Source organism: Geospiza fortis, unplaced genomic scaffold, assembly GCF_000277835.1.
Source record: "Geospiza fortis unplaced genomic scaffold, GeoFor_1.0 scaffold330, whole genome shotgun sequence".
Taxonomy (NCBI): Eukaryota; Metazoa; Chordata; class Aves; order Passeriformes; family Thraupidae; genus Geospiza; species Geospiza fortis.
This window is the reverse complement of record NW_005054400.1, coordinates 2,076,655-2,093,111: the sequence shown is the minus strand read 5'-3', so window position 1 is coordinate 2,093,111 and position 16,457 is coordinate 2,076,655. Positions and strand designations below refer to the sequence as shown.

Here is a 16,457-nt window from a genome sequence, read left to right as displayed (position 1 = left end):
ATTATATATTATTTCTATATTTCTATTATTATATCATATTATATAATATTAATTATATCACATATTATATTACATTATATTACATTACATTATATTATATTATATTACATTACATTATAGAATACTGTACTAAAACTATACTATACCAAAACTATACTAAAGAACAGACAAAGGACACTTACAGAAGGCTTGACAAGATACTAATTAAAACTCCTGACTGCTTCCAGAGTCCAGACACAGCTGGACAATGATTGGTCATTAAGTAAAAAGAATTCACATGAAACCAATCAAGCAGCCACCTGTTGGATAAACAATCTCCAGCCATATTCCAAAGCAGCAAAACAGGAGAAGCAACCAGATAATTGTTGTTTTCATTTCTCTCTGAGGCTTCTCACCTTCCCAGGAGAAGAAATCCTGGCAAAGAGATTTTTCAGAGAATGTGATGGTGACACAGAGGGGCTTTGGGAGCAGTGCAGGGGGCTGGAGTCCAGGTCAGCTGGGGCAGCACGGCCTCACAGCCCCACATGCACTCAGAGTTCTGCTGGAAACCCTTGCATGCATCTCCAAGTGCTTCCCATGTGTTCTTGTAAGTGCACCTTGTCTCTTCTCATGGTGCACCATTTACCCCCTCAACCTCCTCTCAGGTTTGTCCTCTTGCAAACAAACCCCATCCTGGGCCCTCACAAACCTGATTCATTTCTGCCCTTGAGCACAAGCGTGCACCACACAATGCCCTGGCACCACATGCCCAGGTGTGACAGTGCCCTGTGTCCCCTCTGTCCCCAGTGCTGCACTGCCCCAGGGACCTGCAGCAGCACGTCCTGAGCCCTGCTGGGACACACCAAATTCACTTCTGGAGGTGTCTGAAGTGGAGAGGAGGAGCTCCTGCCCTCCCAACCTGATGCCCCTGTTAGCTGAGAGGCTGTGGAATCCACAGATGATTTATGTACATGCAGACATTTGTTTTCTGGTGAGTCTATTACAAGGACAGCCCAATCCATCAGCAGCTCACAGAGGCGGTGCTGGTGTGACGTGGCAATGAGGATAATGTCACCTCTGTCCCCCTCTCAAGCCCTGCTGCTCCAGCTGCCTGGCTGCTGGCAGCTCCAGCCTGCCCACGGGGGATAGAGCATCATCCTCAACTGGAACACGAGTGAGCAGAGGGAAAAACTGCTTACTGTGGTTCTGGCAAAGTTCAGCGAGGGGCACTCATGTCAGGCAGCAAAATTGCTGGAGAAAAGCTTTTCTGGATGTGAGGATGGGGATTTTGAGCAGCTTCTCCCCAGCCATGTGCTGGTGCAGGTCTGGCACAGACACACTTCCCACTGTAGGTTGTCTGAGCCACTGCTGGAGCCTGCATCTTCCTGAGGAAGGTTTGCTCCATCCAGGCAGCCTTTTCAGCGGGGTTGGCAGTGACCAGTGATTGGGTCTGTGTCCAGGAAACAGGTCCAATGTTTATTTTTACTGAATTCACTCCTGAAGTGAGTCAATCAAAAGGCCCCCGTGCCAGTAGCTGGGTTTTCCCTTATTTTCCCCAGCTGTAAGTAGAGAAAACAGTAATAATATCTGATTATCAAGGCAGAAGCTTAGGATGCAATTCCTGCTTGTTAAATACTGTAACTTCACTGTCAAACACCACAGCAGAGCACTCAGTGTGCAAGCATGGGTAGCCTCTGGTTTTTAGGGGGTTGGGGGAGCATCTCTCTGCATCTCCCCATCAGCTGGTTCCCGGTGCCATTTGCCCTGTGCCATGGGCATGGCACAGACACAGGTGACCCCCCTGAAGGAGCTGTAGGAAACCACTCTATAACCAGGGTGATTTGCTGGGAGTTTGTCCCACAGGCCCTCAGCCCTCGCACTGCTGTGGCTCAAGATACATGGCCCATGCCCACATGTACAATCTGAGAGGAGGCACCAATGAACACTGCAGAAAAAGGTGTTTTTTGAGGGTCACAGGCTCCAGACAGCCAGACCCTGTGGAGACCATGTCCTGGCATCCCTCTCCTGCTGGTGTCAGTGTCACCATGGTGCCACCAGGTCTGATGTTTGCAGAGACTCACCAGGGGAGAAAAGGCCTTTGGGGTAATGTTACCGCAGCAGGGCTGGAATTAAGAGGCAAGTGCTTTCCTTGAGTGGAAAAGGCTGTTTTGTCTAAAACCTGCCATGAGAGCAGAGACAGGAGCTTTGTTGCTGATGTTATTTTTTAGGGGCACCAGAAGAGCTGCTGCTCCCTGCAATCCACCCAGGTGACACCACAGTTGTGGCTGACACTAGCCTGGTCCCAGGGGGACATGTGTGCACATGCCATCATGCTGAGGGGTGGTGGCTGAGATGGAGATGGCTCATCATCACTAATTTACTGCAGAGAGTCATTCTCCCTCCTCTTCCTCCCAAAACCACGGGCAAACGGGCACAATGTCACCAGCCCTGGCTTTTGGCACCACTCCCTGTTCCTGCCCATCACTGCCCTCTCTCAGTGCATTAAACAGAGCTGCTGGCTGTTCCCCTTTGCAGGTGCAACCTGGCCCCCGTGCAGGAGTACTCCCAGGACGTGGGCATGAAGACAGACCTGGTGACCATGAACCCCTCGGTGATCCAGCGCGCCTTCGAGGACCTGGTGAACGAGACGTGGCGGGAGAAGCTGCTGCAGCGCCTGCACAGCCTCAACGGCAGCATCCTCTGGATCCCAGCCTTCATGGCCAAGGGGGGCAAGGAGAGGGTGGAGTGGGTGAACGAGCTCATCCTGAAGCACCACATCAACGTCAGGACTGCCTACCCCTCGCTGCGCCTGCTGCACGCGGTCCGAGGGTGAGCGCCGCTCTGCCGAGCTCCAGCCAGCATCCTCTGGGCTCACTGGAGAGGGATCCCTGGGCTGCTGGGATCCCCAGGCTTGAGGCATCCCCAGATTGTTTTCCTGCAGGAAAACAGCACCAGTTGTTCCCTTCTGCATACCATGAGGATGGGGTGGTGGACGGTCCCTAGATAAGTGTGGTATTTGTGACATCCCCAGGACGGAGGGGGAGTTGAGAATCTGACTCCATGTTCTCAGAAGGCTGATTTATTATGATATGATATGATATGACATGATATCATATCATATCATATCATATACTATATTATATTATATTATATTATATTATATTATATTATATTATATTATATTATATTATATGGACTCTGGGACTCTAGAAGCAGTCACCAGTTTTTATTAAAAACTTCTGTAAGTATCTTTACTCTTTAGTATGGTTTTAGTATAGCATTCTGTAATATAAGGTCATATCATATATCATATCATATTATATCATATCATATCATATTATATCATATTATATCATATATCATATTATATCACATCATATTATATTATATTATAGAATGCTATATTAAAACCATACCAAAGAATAAAGATACTTACAGAAGTTTTTAATAAAAACTCCTGACTGCTTCCAGAGTCCCAGCACAGCTGGACCGTGATTGGTCATTAAGTTGAAACAATTCACGTGTTGGATAAACAATCTCCAACCACAGTCCAAAGCAGCAAAACACAGGAGAAGCAGTCAGATAATTATTGTTTTCATCCCTCTCTGAGGCTTCTCAGCTTCCCAGGAGAAGAATCCTGGGCAAAGAGGATTTTTCAGAAAATGTGACAATGACAGATAGGAACTTGTGAGCAGGTGCTCCCCACTGTGCTCTCTGAGTGTGAGGGCTTTTAGCAATATCCAAACCTCCAGGGCTTTCCTGGGGCATCACCATAACTCCCAAACCTGTAGTTAGGGCTTTCCTTGGAGAAATGGGTGAGCACTGAGCTAGCCGTGAGATTTGTCACCTTGTGCTTCAGTGGCACAGGTCTGACACAGCTCCTCGAGTCAGGGAGCTCCTGTGTGAGCCTGGCTGGGAGGGGAGTGACGTGGTCTGATCCTGCTGGTCACATAAACAGGGCCAGGTGCTGGTGACTGGGTTTGCTCTGAGGGAAGGAAAGGCTCTTTCTGTTCTCTGCCTGATCTTCGGGTGTACAGGAGACACAGCTGTGGTGGGAATGAGAAAAGAGAGAAAATAAAAGAAAGAGAGCCCCAGGGGTGAGATTTTCATGTAAATGACTTGGGAATGGGGTAGGCTTTTGCTTTTGTGCTTTATTTCTCTAGGAAGATCATGATTCTTAGGCATTTAGGGAGTTGAGGCAGACAGTGACTTTTTCTGGAGATGACTTATGGCAGCAGTTGTCCTCTGATCCTGACCAGACCCCGTTAATCTCACAGGATGGCAATTTCCTTGTGTTGCTGGTGCTCCCAGTTCTAAAAAGCCTCAGCATTAACGTCCCTTGATTCCTCTGAGCACTTCTCCTGCACACCTCTGAGTCTCAGCTGGTCCCTGCTGGGTGTTTGCTGTCCCAGCTCAGGTTGTGTCAGTGCTGGGGGTGGGTAGGGGACAGGTTTTGGGGTCATTTCTGCCAGGGGCAAGCCCAAGGAGGGGCTCTAGGGCAGCCTGGGAGGAGTGGAGTGGTGCCATGTGCCTCACAGGCAGCAATAATGAGCAAGTACCACACCTGCCCCAAGTGTTAGAGGCTGCCCTGGGCCAGAGAGGCATCTCACAGAAAACACTGGCTTTGAGGCAAAAAAGGGAAGGAAATGATACCACAACTCACAGAAGGGGAAGACAGGAAGGGAAAAAAATCCCACAACCCAAATTCAGAGCTATTTCTAGCCATAATTGACTTACTTTCACCTGTCAAAATAGAATTAAGCTGCTGTAATAAGCCCTCTAAATCAACAGGCTGCTAATCCTGTGCTGGCAACCATTCCCAGCGCCAGAAACTTCCCATAGGAAGCTTTGCAGAGGAGTTGGCAAGGGTTAGGCATCCCTTTCCCGTGGGAGAGGAGGATGCCTCCACAAGCTCAGCTGCTGGGCTTATCTTCCACCTCACAGCATCTCCCTGGCCTGCCTGTGTCCCTGTGGTCCAGCTGGGCTGGCTGGCACGCTGGCTGAGCCTGTGCAGCTCCAGCAGAGCAGGGTTGGAGCCACCACCTGTGGCTGGCAGGAGCTGCCTGGCTGCAGGAGGAGGTGCAGGGATCTTGGGAGAAGCCCAGGGGCTCCATTGTCACAGAGCAATGCAGCCATGGCTTGGAGCAGTGCCTTCCTTCCTGCCTGGAATCCTGGAATCCTTCCTTCCTTCCTGGAATCCTCCCTGGAATCCATCCTTCCTGGATTCCTTCCTGGAATCCTTCCTTCTTTCCTGGAATCCTTCCTTCCTTCCTGGAATCCTTCCTGGAATCCTTCCTTCCTTCCTGGAATTCTTCCTGGAATCCTTCCTGGAATCCTTCCTTCTTTCCTGGAATCCTTCCTTCCTTCCTGGAATTCTTCCTGGAATCCTTCCTGGAATCCTTCCTTCTTTCCTGGAATCCTTCCTTCCTTCCTGGAATCCTTCCTGGAATCCTTCCTTCTTTCCTGGAATCCTTCCTTCCTTCCTTCCTGGAATCCTTCCTGGAATCCTGGAATCCTTCCTGGAATCCTGGAATCCTTCCTGGAAACCTTCCTAGAATCCTTCCTTCCTTCTTTTAGTGTAACTCCACTGGGCTCCCATGCAAGGAACGAGGTTTTTGGCTTCTCGGACCCTCCAGGGGCTCAGAGGTGCAGCCAGTGAGGGCAGCAGGCACCTGGAGGGCGCTGGGAGTGCTGGGGGTGGCAGCTGGACAGTGGCTGGTGCTGGTGGCAGCCCCCAGGGTCCAGGTTGGAGATGCAGCCAAGCCCTGCCTGCCGTGCCCTGGGCTGGTCACCGTGCTGGGGCAGTGCCAGGTGCCTCCTGGCAGCACAGGGGCAGCACTAATTCAATTATAGCCACAGAGGCCATGCTGATCCTCGTCAGGGATTGCCCTCCAAGCCACGGGAGCTGCTGCCTGACCTGCCCTGCTGCTCTCACGACGGTCAGCAGCAAAACAAGGATGCCTACTGATTAGCAATTAGTCTAATGAGAGGTGCAGCCCCCTCAGAAAGGCAGAGCTGATGGGAGCACTTCAGCACTGACCCAGGAGCTCCCAGAGGGCTCACCCTGGGCTGGGGGTGAAGGGCTGTGCTGTTCTGAGTCAGTGTTAACCCTTTCCTTGGTGCAGGTTTGGACTGGGGTGGATTTGAGAGTGGTGCAGGCAGAGCGGAATGAACTGGGCACGGCTGAGGGAGGTGGGTGATGCTCTTGGGGCTGTGTAGGAGATCTCTCAGGTACCAATGGGGCTGTCTTGACCATCTGCTCAGGGTAATTGATGTGATGTGGTTTGGGGTGAAGGAGTCCTTCCTCAGGACCAGAATCACCAGGAGTTTGCTTATCCATCTTCTGTGTCACTGTCCAGTTCCTGTGATCATCCCATGTTTTTGCTTATGAAGGGCATGGTCTCCAACATCCTCTGTCTCTGCAGCTCTCTCTGTGCTGGTTCATGGCACTGTGTTTTTATTTGACAGACCTGAGATTGGTGAAACAAAGACATTTTGTGGCATGTGGTGTGCAGCAGAGAATGAATAACCCACAAAGCCCCTCAGCACATCCCTCTGTGCTGCAGTGGGCTGCTCTTGCAGAGAGGTCCCATCTTCTCCCTTTTTGGATAAAACTACCTTTTATCATCTACCTCGAGTTGATTAGGAACTCACAAAGAAATGAGAAATGGGGGAAGTTTTTCAGCCAAGGCACCCCTTTATATTTTTTTTTCCCAAGGAATAGCACTTTCTACAAAGGCTGACATCTCAGCCAACTTCAATTTGGCCACAAAAGTGTTGCCTTTTCTTTCTCCACTACCAGCAAGATACATTTGTGAGCCCTTGACTTCTCCTTGAACCACAGTATTTATTGTCCTGCTCTGCTTTCCCTCAAACCAAAACTCATTTCAAGTGGCAATTGAGCCTTTTTCCTATAATTTTCAGTGCATTTTGAGGCATTTGTAGAGGGTGCATTGCCGGGATAAGTAAAGAGCATTTGGTTTTGTTGTCCTTAACAGCATCATTTGAGACATCACCTTTCAAGCTGTGAGGGTGCTTTAAATGTTTGCTGATAGTGGCAGCTTTTCTCACACGGTTCAGCTCTCACCAGGAGGGGAGAGAGCCTTCAGCATTCCAGGAGCCCAGAAAGGAGCCAGGTCACCCCCAGGGCTGGAGAGGGAGCAGTTTGGTGGCAGGGAGCCACCCCTGTGTTTCAGGGTGTGTGCATCCTTACTTTGCAGTGGTTCCATAAAATGTCCCCTGAGCAATTCCTCTGGCGAGGGGAGCAAGCAAACCCCTTACAAGTTGCCTGTTAGTGTCTCCAAAAATCCTTGTAATCCCCATTGCAATGCAGCTTTCGTTAGAGAAATAACATGGAATGCAGGCAGAGAGGGAAAATAATTGTGCTGGGAGGTTTGTCTGTCACTGCTTGCAGGGAATTCAGGGACACATTTCACTTTGTCTGATCTGCTCTAGCATTTCTCCCTGTGTCCATCACAAGGGGCTCTTGGCAGTAACCAATTCCAGTCCCATAAGATTTTGTTAAGGGCTTCTTGAGAGGAAAAAAAAAATTAAAAATCAATAAACCTTCCAGCTCCTTGGCTTGGTCTCCCATTAGGTTTAAACCCAAGCAGCTGTGACAGCTGTTGTGTGCTCTTCAGGACAATCATGCACTCAGAGCTGCATCCTCACAGCCACAGGGTGCATTCCTCTTTGCCTTGGGTGTCTGCCTGGCCCCTCACACCCAAGCAGGGGCTGAGCCCTCACCTTTGCAGGGTTCCAGGGCTGCCTTTGCCATCCATCAGCCGTCCTGGGAGCCCTCCTGGTGGAAACCCACGCCTGCTCCCTCCTCTCCTCGTGTCCCCATCATGCCACCTCCATTCCAGCCCCCTTTGCCTCACCCAGGACAGGTGTGCAGATGGTTCTGACCTGCTCCTTCCACTGCATCCCTCCACAGCCTCTGCTTTTCTCTAACACATCACCAAGCTCCTGCTTTTCCCTTTCAGAGCCCTCCCAGCTCTGTTTTTCTCACCCTGTGTCTCAGGGTTGGTTCTGCTGTGTCCAGCAGTGTCGGGCCAGCATCAATCACTTGTGGGTTTTCCAAAGCAGCTCCTTCATCCTTTCCTCCCTGATGGAGTTCCATGCTCACAGGGGCTCCTCTGAAATACCTGCCCTGGGCTCTTGTGCCTTAAACCCTTCCCCTAAACATTAAACAAAGGGTTTAAGGGCTGTGGTCCTGCGCTCAGATAAGGCAAAAAGATGTTCAAAGGGTGTAGGAAAAGAAAACAGCCATTGACAAGTGTGTGAGTGGAGTGGGGTGTGAGGGGGAGCTGTGGACACCCATAAAGCCTTGTGTGGGTTAGATCAGTGGAAATCCTGCAGAAAAAGTCCTTGTGTGAGCTATTATCCTCTCCTCTCCTGCACTTGAGGCACCTTGAACCCAAGCTGTGGTGTGTCTGCACTGGGGGCCCAAGAGCGTCAATTTGTTAATCTGGAAGGTTCAGTCTTTTCTTTTTCAAAAGAAGCGAAGTGGCGTAGAAAGGAAAGGTGAAAGAAAGAAGGTTATTCTCAATTATTTTTCTTTTTTGTCTGTTTAGAAAAGCTTTAACTTGAGGGTGTTGAGTACCATATGTGTTTGAAAAAACATCACAGCTCAAGATCTGGAGGAGAGGAGAGTTTTTTATCTGTGGCTCAGAGCTAATTTTCTTGTGCCGAGTCACCAAAGGCAGAACCAGGCTACATGGTCTGGACCCAGTCTAGACAAGGAGGCTGGGTTTGGTGTTTGGGCTTTGTCCAGCCTGTGGATAAAGCCCAGCTGACACCAGATGCAGTTTTTGGAGTCAGTGTTAGCATCTGGATGGGGACATGCCCATTCCTGCTTGTCCAGCACAGCTCTCATCACTGCTCGTGGCTCTTGGCTGTTCTGGTGGAGGTGACAGAGGAAACTCAATACCTGGACAGAAAAAGGGCTGGAAAATCTGAATGGGGGATATCAGCTGCTCCCTGGGCTCCAGCACTTCATCTCCATCCACCCAGCCCTGGGTTCTGTCCCCTGGCAGCACCAGCAGCTCCTGTCCCCCCTGCGCCAGCCTCAGTCAGGGCACTCACTCTGGTTATCTGTGCCTGGTTTTCCTGGGTGTTACTGGAGCAGGGTGTGTGTGGCAGACTGATAAAACACTGCTGCCACTCAAGGACCAGCACCTCCACAACAGCTTGTGTTTATATCACCCTTTCATGAGTTAGCTTCTTTAAAAGAGTCCGAAGTTCCATTATTTCAGCTATTCTGATTTGTGTCATGAAATAATGCGGCTGATAACTGCTGGAATTTGATTTCTTCATTGACCTATGTCTTTTAATCATTTCAAAAGGGCAATGGATTTGCTGTTAAGTTTATCCTGTGGGTTAACCCTTACCAGGAGGTTTAGGTTTTTCTCAGGCATGTCAGGTTGGTGAGCAGAGAGCAGACCCCTGCCCTCTCTAGCATGAGTGCTGCCTGCAGGGAGGAGTTCTGCATTGCAGCCCAGATCCAGGCCAGGCTCTTCTCCTCAGATTCAGGGAGGCTGAGCACTCTCAGTGTGGTGGGGCAGGTGCTCCAGGTGTGCAGTGGGGAGGTGCCACCTTCCCTGGCTCGTGTGGCATTCTAGGACAGTGTCAAAGTGTTGTCTCCTGCAGGATTCCCACTGGGTTTTGAGGTCCCAGCACAGCAGTTTCTTTCCCTGAGAAAAGGCACCTGGCAGAGGTTCTGCCTTAGGAACCTTCTGATCATCTCCAGTGGAGGATTAGGAGATGAGGAGCAGCCAGAACCATCCCCCAGCTGTAGGATGAGACTCTCTGAGCTGCTCTTCTTAAGTCTCAGTTCAAGAAGGTGTCAGGGCTTGTGTCTAGGCTGCCTCCTTAGAGAAGATGGCCTTGAAGATCTGATGGCACTTTCCATCTGTCACCACCATGATCTGAAACCAGAGCTGTCTCAGGCAATGTTTCCCTGACAGAATCCTGGTTCCTGTTCCGATCCTGCTCAGGCTCCTGCCAATCTCAGGAGCTGCATCCACCCCTGAGGGTTTATTTACACCAGCTCCTCACTGGGAGAACAGCTCTTAGAGCAGAGGGATTGGGTTTCAGGACTGCTCTTTGCTCTTCTCTTTTAATTGCTGTCTCTTTCCATAAAATGTTGCAGTTAATAGTTATGGTGATTGGTGTAGCCAGTTTGAAAAATAATTACTGCCTGCTTCAAGATTATCTTTCCTCCTAATTAAAATCCTGGACCTCACATATTAAAGGTGTGCTGTTGACACAGCATCCCATGTGCGCCCAGACAACCTCATTTGGATTTATAGAATTAATTAGGTTTTATTTCCATCCCCAGCTGTTCTCTCCTGCACCAGGGTTGTGGCTGCTGTCTCAGCTGGACAGTGGTGGGAGTGATAAGAGGAAGGTGTTGCATATTTCCCATCACAAACCAGTCATTAAAAAGTATTTCCCAGACCTCAGCAGAGGATTTCCCACCTTCACTGTGCAGGAAACAAATTGCAGGAGCAATGGGATGGCCTGTTTTATGGATTGGGCATGATGTGTTATGTTATGTCATCCCTGTGGGTGGTTTGGGACAGCCTGGAGTCCCTCACCCCCTCTCAAAGCTGCACTGAGAATTTATAACGCTGCGTGAGTGGGGTTTTTGCAATGCCCTGCCCGCAACAAAGGGAGACACAGACAAAAGAGACAGGTTTTGATTTTCATTATTAAAAAAATATCTTGTGAGTGTTCCCTACCCCTATTGTCAACACCCACTATTATCAAGTGAGTGCTCACTAGCTGCCTTTGGTGGGGTGGATACCCTGGGCTGGTTGTGTTAGGGCTGGTTTTGGGTGGTGGTTTGTGCACACTTGTTGGGATTGGTAGGGTTTTTTGTGTGTGCTGGGCTGCAGAGGTCAGCATGTGTCTATAGGGTGCTTCAGTGCCTGACCCAGGTCATTTTTCTCCTTGTTAATATGCATGAAACTGGTGGTCACATGCATGGCCTGTGCCTCTGTACAAGAATCACTTCATCTTGCTGTCAGGACCCTTGGATGTTCATAGAGCCTCTCAACAAAACACAAAAGTCAGTATTTTGGGAGGGCAAAAAGTCACCAGTATTTTTCTGTGTACTCCAGCTGGTAAATTGATAGAAAGGAGAGTTTTGAGGCTAAAGCAGCTGCAGGACAAACCCAGACAGTTGTCCTCCCTCAAAGCCAGCTGGTTAATACGACTTGACAGTTCTTCCCAGGTGGCTTCCCTGCTGCATGAGGAGACCCTAACTCACAGTGTTAAATGGTTGTGATAATCTCCCATTTCCCTCTGCACACTGGGGGGCTAATGTGCTTACCCATAAACTCATCAAGGAGGCTGCTTTATGGCTACCAGTGGGAGCAGGTGGCTGTGGCACTGCAGTGAGCTCTGCTGGCTCCCCCCAGCACAGCCCCATGGCTGGGCAAGCACAGGAAATGCTGATTATACTGCTTTTCCCCCAGTTCCTTGCTCTGTTTTTGTGCTGGATGCCAGCTTGAGCCAGGCAAAGATCTCCCTCCCAAAACATCATATTCATCCTTTGCTTGAACACCCATGGATGTGCCACCCCAAAAAACTGTCCCTGTGCCCTTCCTGCATATGCTGAGGAGGTCACTCTGCTTCCAGAATTTGATTCACCAGAAAAGTCAATTTTTTCTCTTATCTGGCTGAGAACAAGCAAGCACGTTTTGTGCCTCGGTTGCTAAATTTTAATGGCTTTCTTGAAAAGCTAATTTGCAGGATTAAGGCTCAGCTCTCCCAAGGGTTCCTGCTGTCTGAGCACCAGACCCTCAGGAGCCCAGCAGAAAGTGCAAATGAGGAGCAAGGCACTTCCTGGGGCTCCACTGCCACTGCAGGACCTGCCTCAGGATCCCAGACATCTGGAGAGGGCACAGAAGTGGCACGTGCTCTGCTCTGCTTCCTCGTGCCTTTTGTCCAAGGTGCTGCCAGTCACTCGCCTTTAAAAATAATCCAGAGAGGCTTTGGCACAGCAGGATGTGCCGCCTGCACCAGCCCTGCCTGCTCTGGCATCAGACATGCTGGGGGAGGAGGGACTGTGCCTGATGGGGATATTTTCTACCTCCCCAAACCTTTTGCTTTCTTATTTTGCTCCTCTTGACAGTGTTTTCCTGGGCGAACCAGATAAGTTGCTTTTGCAATAAATACAGGGCGCTGGAAACATCATCTTACAGGATGTTGATTCTGCAATAATTTTTATCAGCAGCCCAAAATACCACAGCTGATACCATTTCTGCTGCTGCATCACTACATCCCTGCATGCTTCCCCTGTTCTTTTTGCCATCCCTCATATAAACTAACGTGTTTCCCAGCAGTGAGCACAGCTGACCTCCATATCTCACATTTTCTGTTGCAGTGTGCCATATTGTGTGTCTGATGGACTCGTGCTGCCGAGTGTGGTGATGAATTTTGGTTCAGGATCACAGCAGCAGTGGCTGGGTGTAATGGGAACTCAGCAGTGCATTTTAGCTCTTTCAGCCTGGTGACCCTTTGTTCCAAGGCAGATGTTTTTCTAGCCCTGTCGTGTTTGCTGTCAGAGTAAAATCTCCATTCATCAATGAAAGCCATCAGCATGTGTTTGACTGTGTCTGCTTCGAGGGGTTGTTGGAGTCTACTTGACATGTGGATGCTTTGGTCTGTGGTATTGATCTCCAAGGTTGATTGGAAGATAATTGTAGGCTGAAGTACCGAGGGCCACTGTTGCAAGCAATTTGTTTTTCATAAAGGATTGTCGAGGCACGAGATGCTTCAGTGCCATAGCAACAAGTGAGATGTAGCCAGCAGGCAGAGAGCAGGAGCATGCAGTCCCTGGAGAGGCTTTTCCTTGGCATGAAGAGCCCTGCCAGTCAGAATCCTGTCACTTTGCATCACCAATACACCTCAGCGAGGGGCTGGAGAGGGAGAAGGTGCAGAGCAGGGTGTGCTGTGTGAATAACAGGCTCCGTGTCCCTTTGCAGGTACTGGCTGACCAACAAGGTGCACATCAAGCGCCCCACCACCGGCCTCCTCATGTACACCCTGGCCACCCGCTTCTGCAACCAGATCTATCTCTATGGCTTCTGGCCCTTCCCCCTGGACCAGAACCAGAACCCAGTCAAGTACCACTACTACGACAGCCTCAAGTACGGCTACACCTCGCAGGCCAGCCCGCACACCATGCCCCTGGAGTTCAAAGCCTTAAAGACGCTGCACCAGCAAGGAGCCTTGAAGCTGACTGTGGGGGAGTGTGATGGGGCCACGTAGGCTGGTCCCCAGGCACGTTCCTGCACAGCCACAGGAAGGGAGGGAAGGGGGCAGAGAGGACGAGTGGTGCCTGGCGGGGTTGGTCATCTTCGTTAAGGCGACACAAATATATCTACGTGGTACCTATATATATTGACCTGAGTGTTATAACTGTTCGGTGTTCACCAAGGGAGGGGCAGGAGAGATGCAGGGGCGTCTCACAGGACTGGCCTGGGCAAGACCCCCTTTGCTGTGGGGCTTGCTGCACTCGAAGGGTGTTTGCCTTCCACGGGAGAGGTGCGGAGGTGGCCTTGGTTTCTGCGGGTGTGTTGGGGATGGTAACCGTGAGCCGTTTGTCGTGACTGGTGCCAGGTTGGTAGTTAGTTTGTTTGGCCAAGGGCAGCGAGGTGCACCCTTGGCCCCGTGCTCGTGGGGTGGGAGGGGGTGGGCAGGGAAGGTTTGTTGGTGGCTCTCACAGCCCAGGGTCCCGTGGCACCGAGCGGGAGCCGGGTCCTGCTCCACAGGGAACAGTGGCCAGATCCATCCAAACACAGGGTGGGCACAGCCTTGGGAGCAGGGGAAGCCTCTGGGGCTGCAGGAGGTGGCAGGGAGCAGATCCCAGTGGCACTCACACGTGTGAGGGGCTCCAGAGAGGCGCTGGGCAGGGGGATGGTGAGGAGGATGCTGAATGTTTCTGCTGAATATTGAATATTTCTCTTCCGAGGAGCAGAGATGCTGGAATGTCACAGGAAGGAGCTTTGCTGCCACAAAGCAGCGCCATTAGTATTGAGCAGTCTCACTGTGTCACAAGGACACCCAGCATCTGTCAGGGCTTGTGAAAACCATAAGTATATCCAGCTCTAATTCCTCAAATTCCCAGCTGTTCCCTCTAAGCAGCCTGCCTTCTTTCCTCCTCCAAAAACTGCCAAAATATGGATGATAGGCCTAGACCCAGCCAAGCTGAAAGACCACAGGACTTCAAGGGACTTTTTCAAGTCTAAATAATTTATTTTCAGTTTCTCCCTGAAGAGCCAGCACACAGTGCTGAATTCCTGGAGTCCCACTCTGTCATTCCTTTCAAGCCCTAATTATCTCTCACTCCCAACAGTTAAATAGGATGTCAGATGGATCTTGATGGGATGCTTGCCTAGTGATGAACATCATAGAAATAATTCTTCCTTTTTTTTTTCCTGCCAGACAGAACCCAAAATATAAAGAATTTTTTATAACCACATTTGCTTTTTCTCTGATTTTCGGGCATTTTGAAGGAAGCAACTAGATTGATCTGATGATTCTGTTTCATTTTCTGCCTCTGTGGCCTATTCTGTTTGTCTCCTAATTAGCACTCAGTGCCAGAATGCAGGTGAGTCCAGGGTTCAGCGAGGGCTGTTTGGGTTTAATTTGTGGGAGAGTAAATAACACTGCACAGGCAGACCTCAGGCATGCACTCCACTGCTGCCATGGCTGGCTATCATCACCTTTGGGCCTCCTCCTGCTACTGTGTTTTTTAAGTTAAAAAGTGTACAGTTTGGGGCTGAAATACTTGACATTGTCTCTTTAAAAGCTGAGTGCTTCGAGTGGTAAAAAGAAGAGCTCACTTTCATGTTTTGGGCTGTAAAAGCTACTGTACCCATAGGAGCCTCCAGCCTGCTAATTAGTGTCAGATGAAGATGGCTAAGATTAAGGTATAAGCAACATTATAGTGGATAAATGTGGGCTAATCTGCCACTGAGGGGATGTTTCTTTCCAGCACCAGAAAATCGTTTCTTTCATGTCTTTTTTTTTTTTTTAACCTGGTGCCTTTTTTTTTTCCCCCTGCATATTATTTTTACTTGACTTTAGTCTCACAATAAAGCTAAACCTGGCTGTGAACCTCGGCTTAAGCTGAGACAGGAGGAGTAAAACTGCAGGATGGAAGTAATCTGCAATCCCAGGGAGCTTCCCACGATTCAGGAGTGGTTCTTAAAGCCAGACAATTCCCAGGTTTGTCCCCAGCACAGGGGGAGGGACAGGGCAGGGCTGGAGCTGCAGGGACTGCTAAAGCCAACTGTTGTATTGAGGGGCCTGGGCCGTGGTACTGATTGCTGTTAGCAAACCTTCTTTTTAAATAAAAGTAGAGGAAATTAAATCAATGTGCAGGGGTTTTATTTTTATTCTGTATTTTCATCGAATGTGTGGGGGTTTTATTTTTATTCTGTGTTTTCCTCAAACAGAAGGGCAAGGGGGGGAGCCAAGACCATGAAGTGCCCATGGGATCAATTCCAGGAGACTCTGGAACCCCTTGGGCTGAGAGGGGAAGGCTGGGCTTGTTTGCCCACGTGGGGTGGGTGTCAGGGCTGTGCCAGGGAGGCATCCAGAGCCATCAGGATGTCCTCTCTGTGCCTACAGGGATTTTTGAGCTGAAGCTGCAGCAGCACAACGAGGGTGTGCCGGGGGGTGAAAAGGGGATGGGAGAAGGGATTTTTCCTTTCTGGCGCTCTTGAAGCAGCTGCTGCATCAAAGCACGGGTAAGTTATAAGCAAATTATTCAGGGGGATGGAATTGCTGGTGATGTTTCTATTCCCAGAATGGGTCCTGTTCCACCCCCGTTGTAAAAATGCATTAAACCATGAGCAAGACCCTGCAGCTATTGAAATCCCTGGCTGAGCTCCCATTTCACCTTGCTGCCATGCAGGCTGGTCTCTGCTGTGTTTATATGCACAAAAAACAACTAACAATTTCCCCTTGCTTCAGTGTTTTGTGTCATGCCCTCTGGTCTGGTTCTCTGAGCTTCTCCTCAGGTTGAAAACACAATTTATCATCTCAGTTTCCAGCAAATAGGTGGGACCTGGCTCCACCAAGCCCCAGAGTGCCATAAAGCCCTTGTGCTGTTCATGAGCAGCAGGAGCAGAGATCCAGATTCACCTCCTGCAGCAGTGCTTGCGGTGAGTGGACGATTTTTGGGCTATTTTGGGGCAGCACAGCAGCTGCCAGATGCTGTGGGGACCCAGCAGCTGCACCAAGCTGCTGCTTGATGGATTTCTTCATGGCCAGTTAAGGCTCTTGTGTCATCAGGAGTGAAGCAGAGGAGAGCACTGATGCTACTCAGGCAGAGATGCAGGTGCACAGTGTTGCACCATGGATGTGGCTGACTGCCCTGGAAGGCAGCAGCAGCTCCCCTTGCTCTTCCCTCCTCCATCCCAGCACTGCCTCCAGCCCTGGGGCTGGTCCAAACTGGT

General features: G+C 50.0%; 1 protein-coding gene across 1 annotated transcript in view; it reads left to right on the top strand.

The window, feature by feature from the left end:
* Positions 1-15,371, top strand: part of ST8SIA2 (ST8 alpha-N-acetyl-neuraminide alpha-2,8-sialyltransferase 2) — an 18,710-nt gene extending 3,339 nt beyond the window's left edge. Inside the window, exons 4-5 of the mRNA XM_031061126.1 lie at positions 2,515-2,808; positions 12,975-15,371. Coding sequence (XP_030916986.1) covers positions 2,515-2,808; positions 12,975-13,260 — 580 coding nt within the window. The 3' untranslated portion in view covers positions 13,261-15,371. The remainder of the gene's footprint in view (positions 1-2,514; positions 2,809-12,974) is intronic.
* The last annotated feature ends 1,086 nt before the right edge of the window (positions 15,372-16,457 follow it).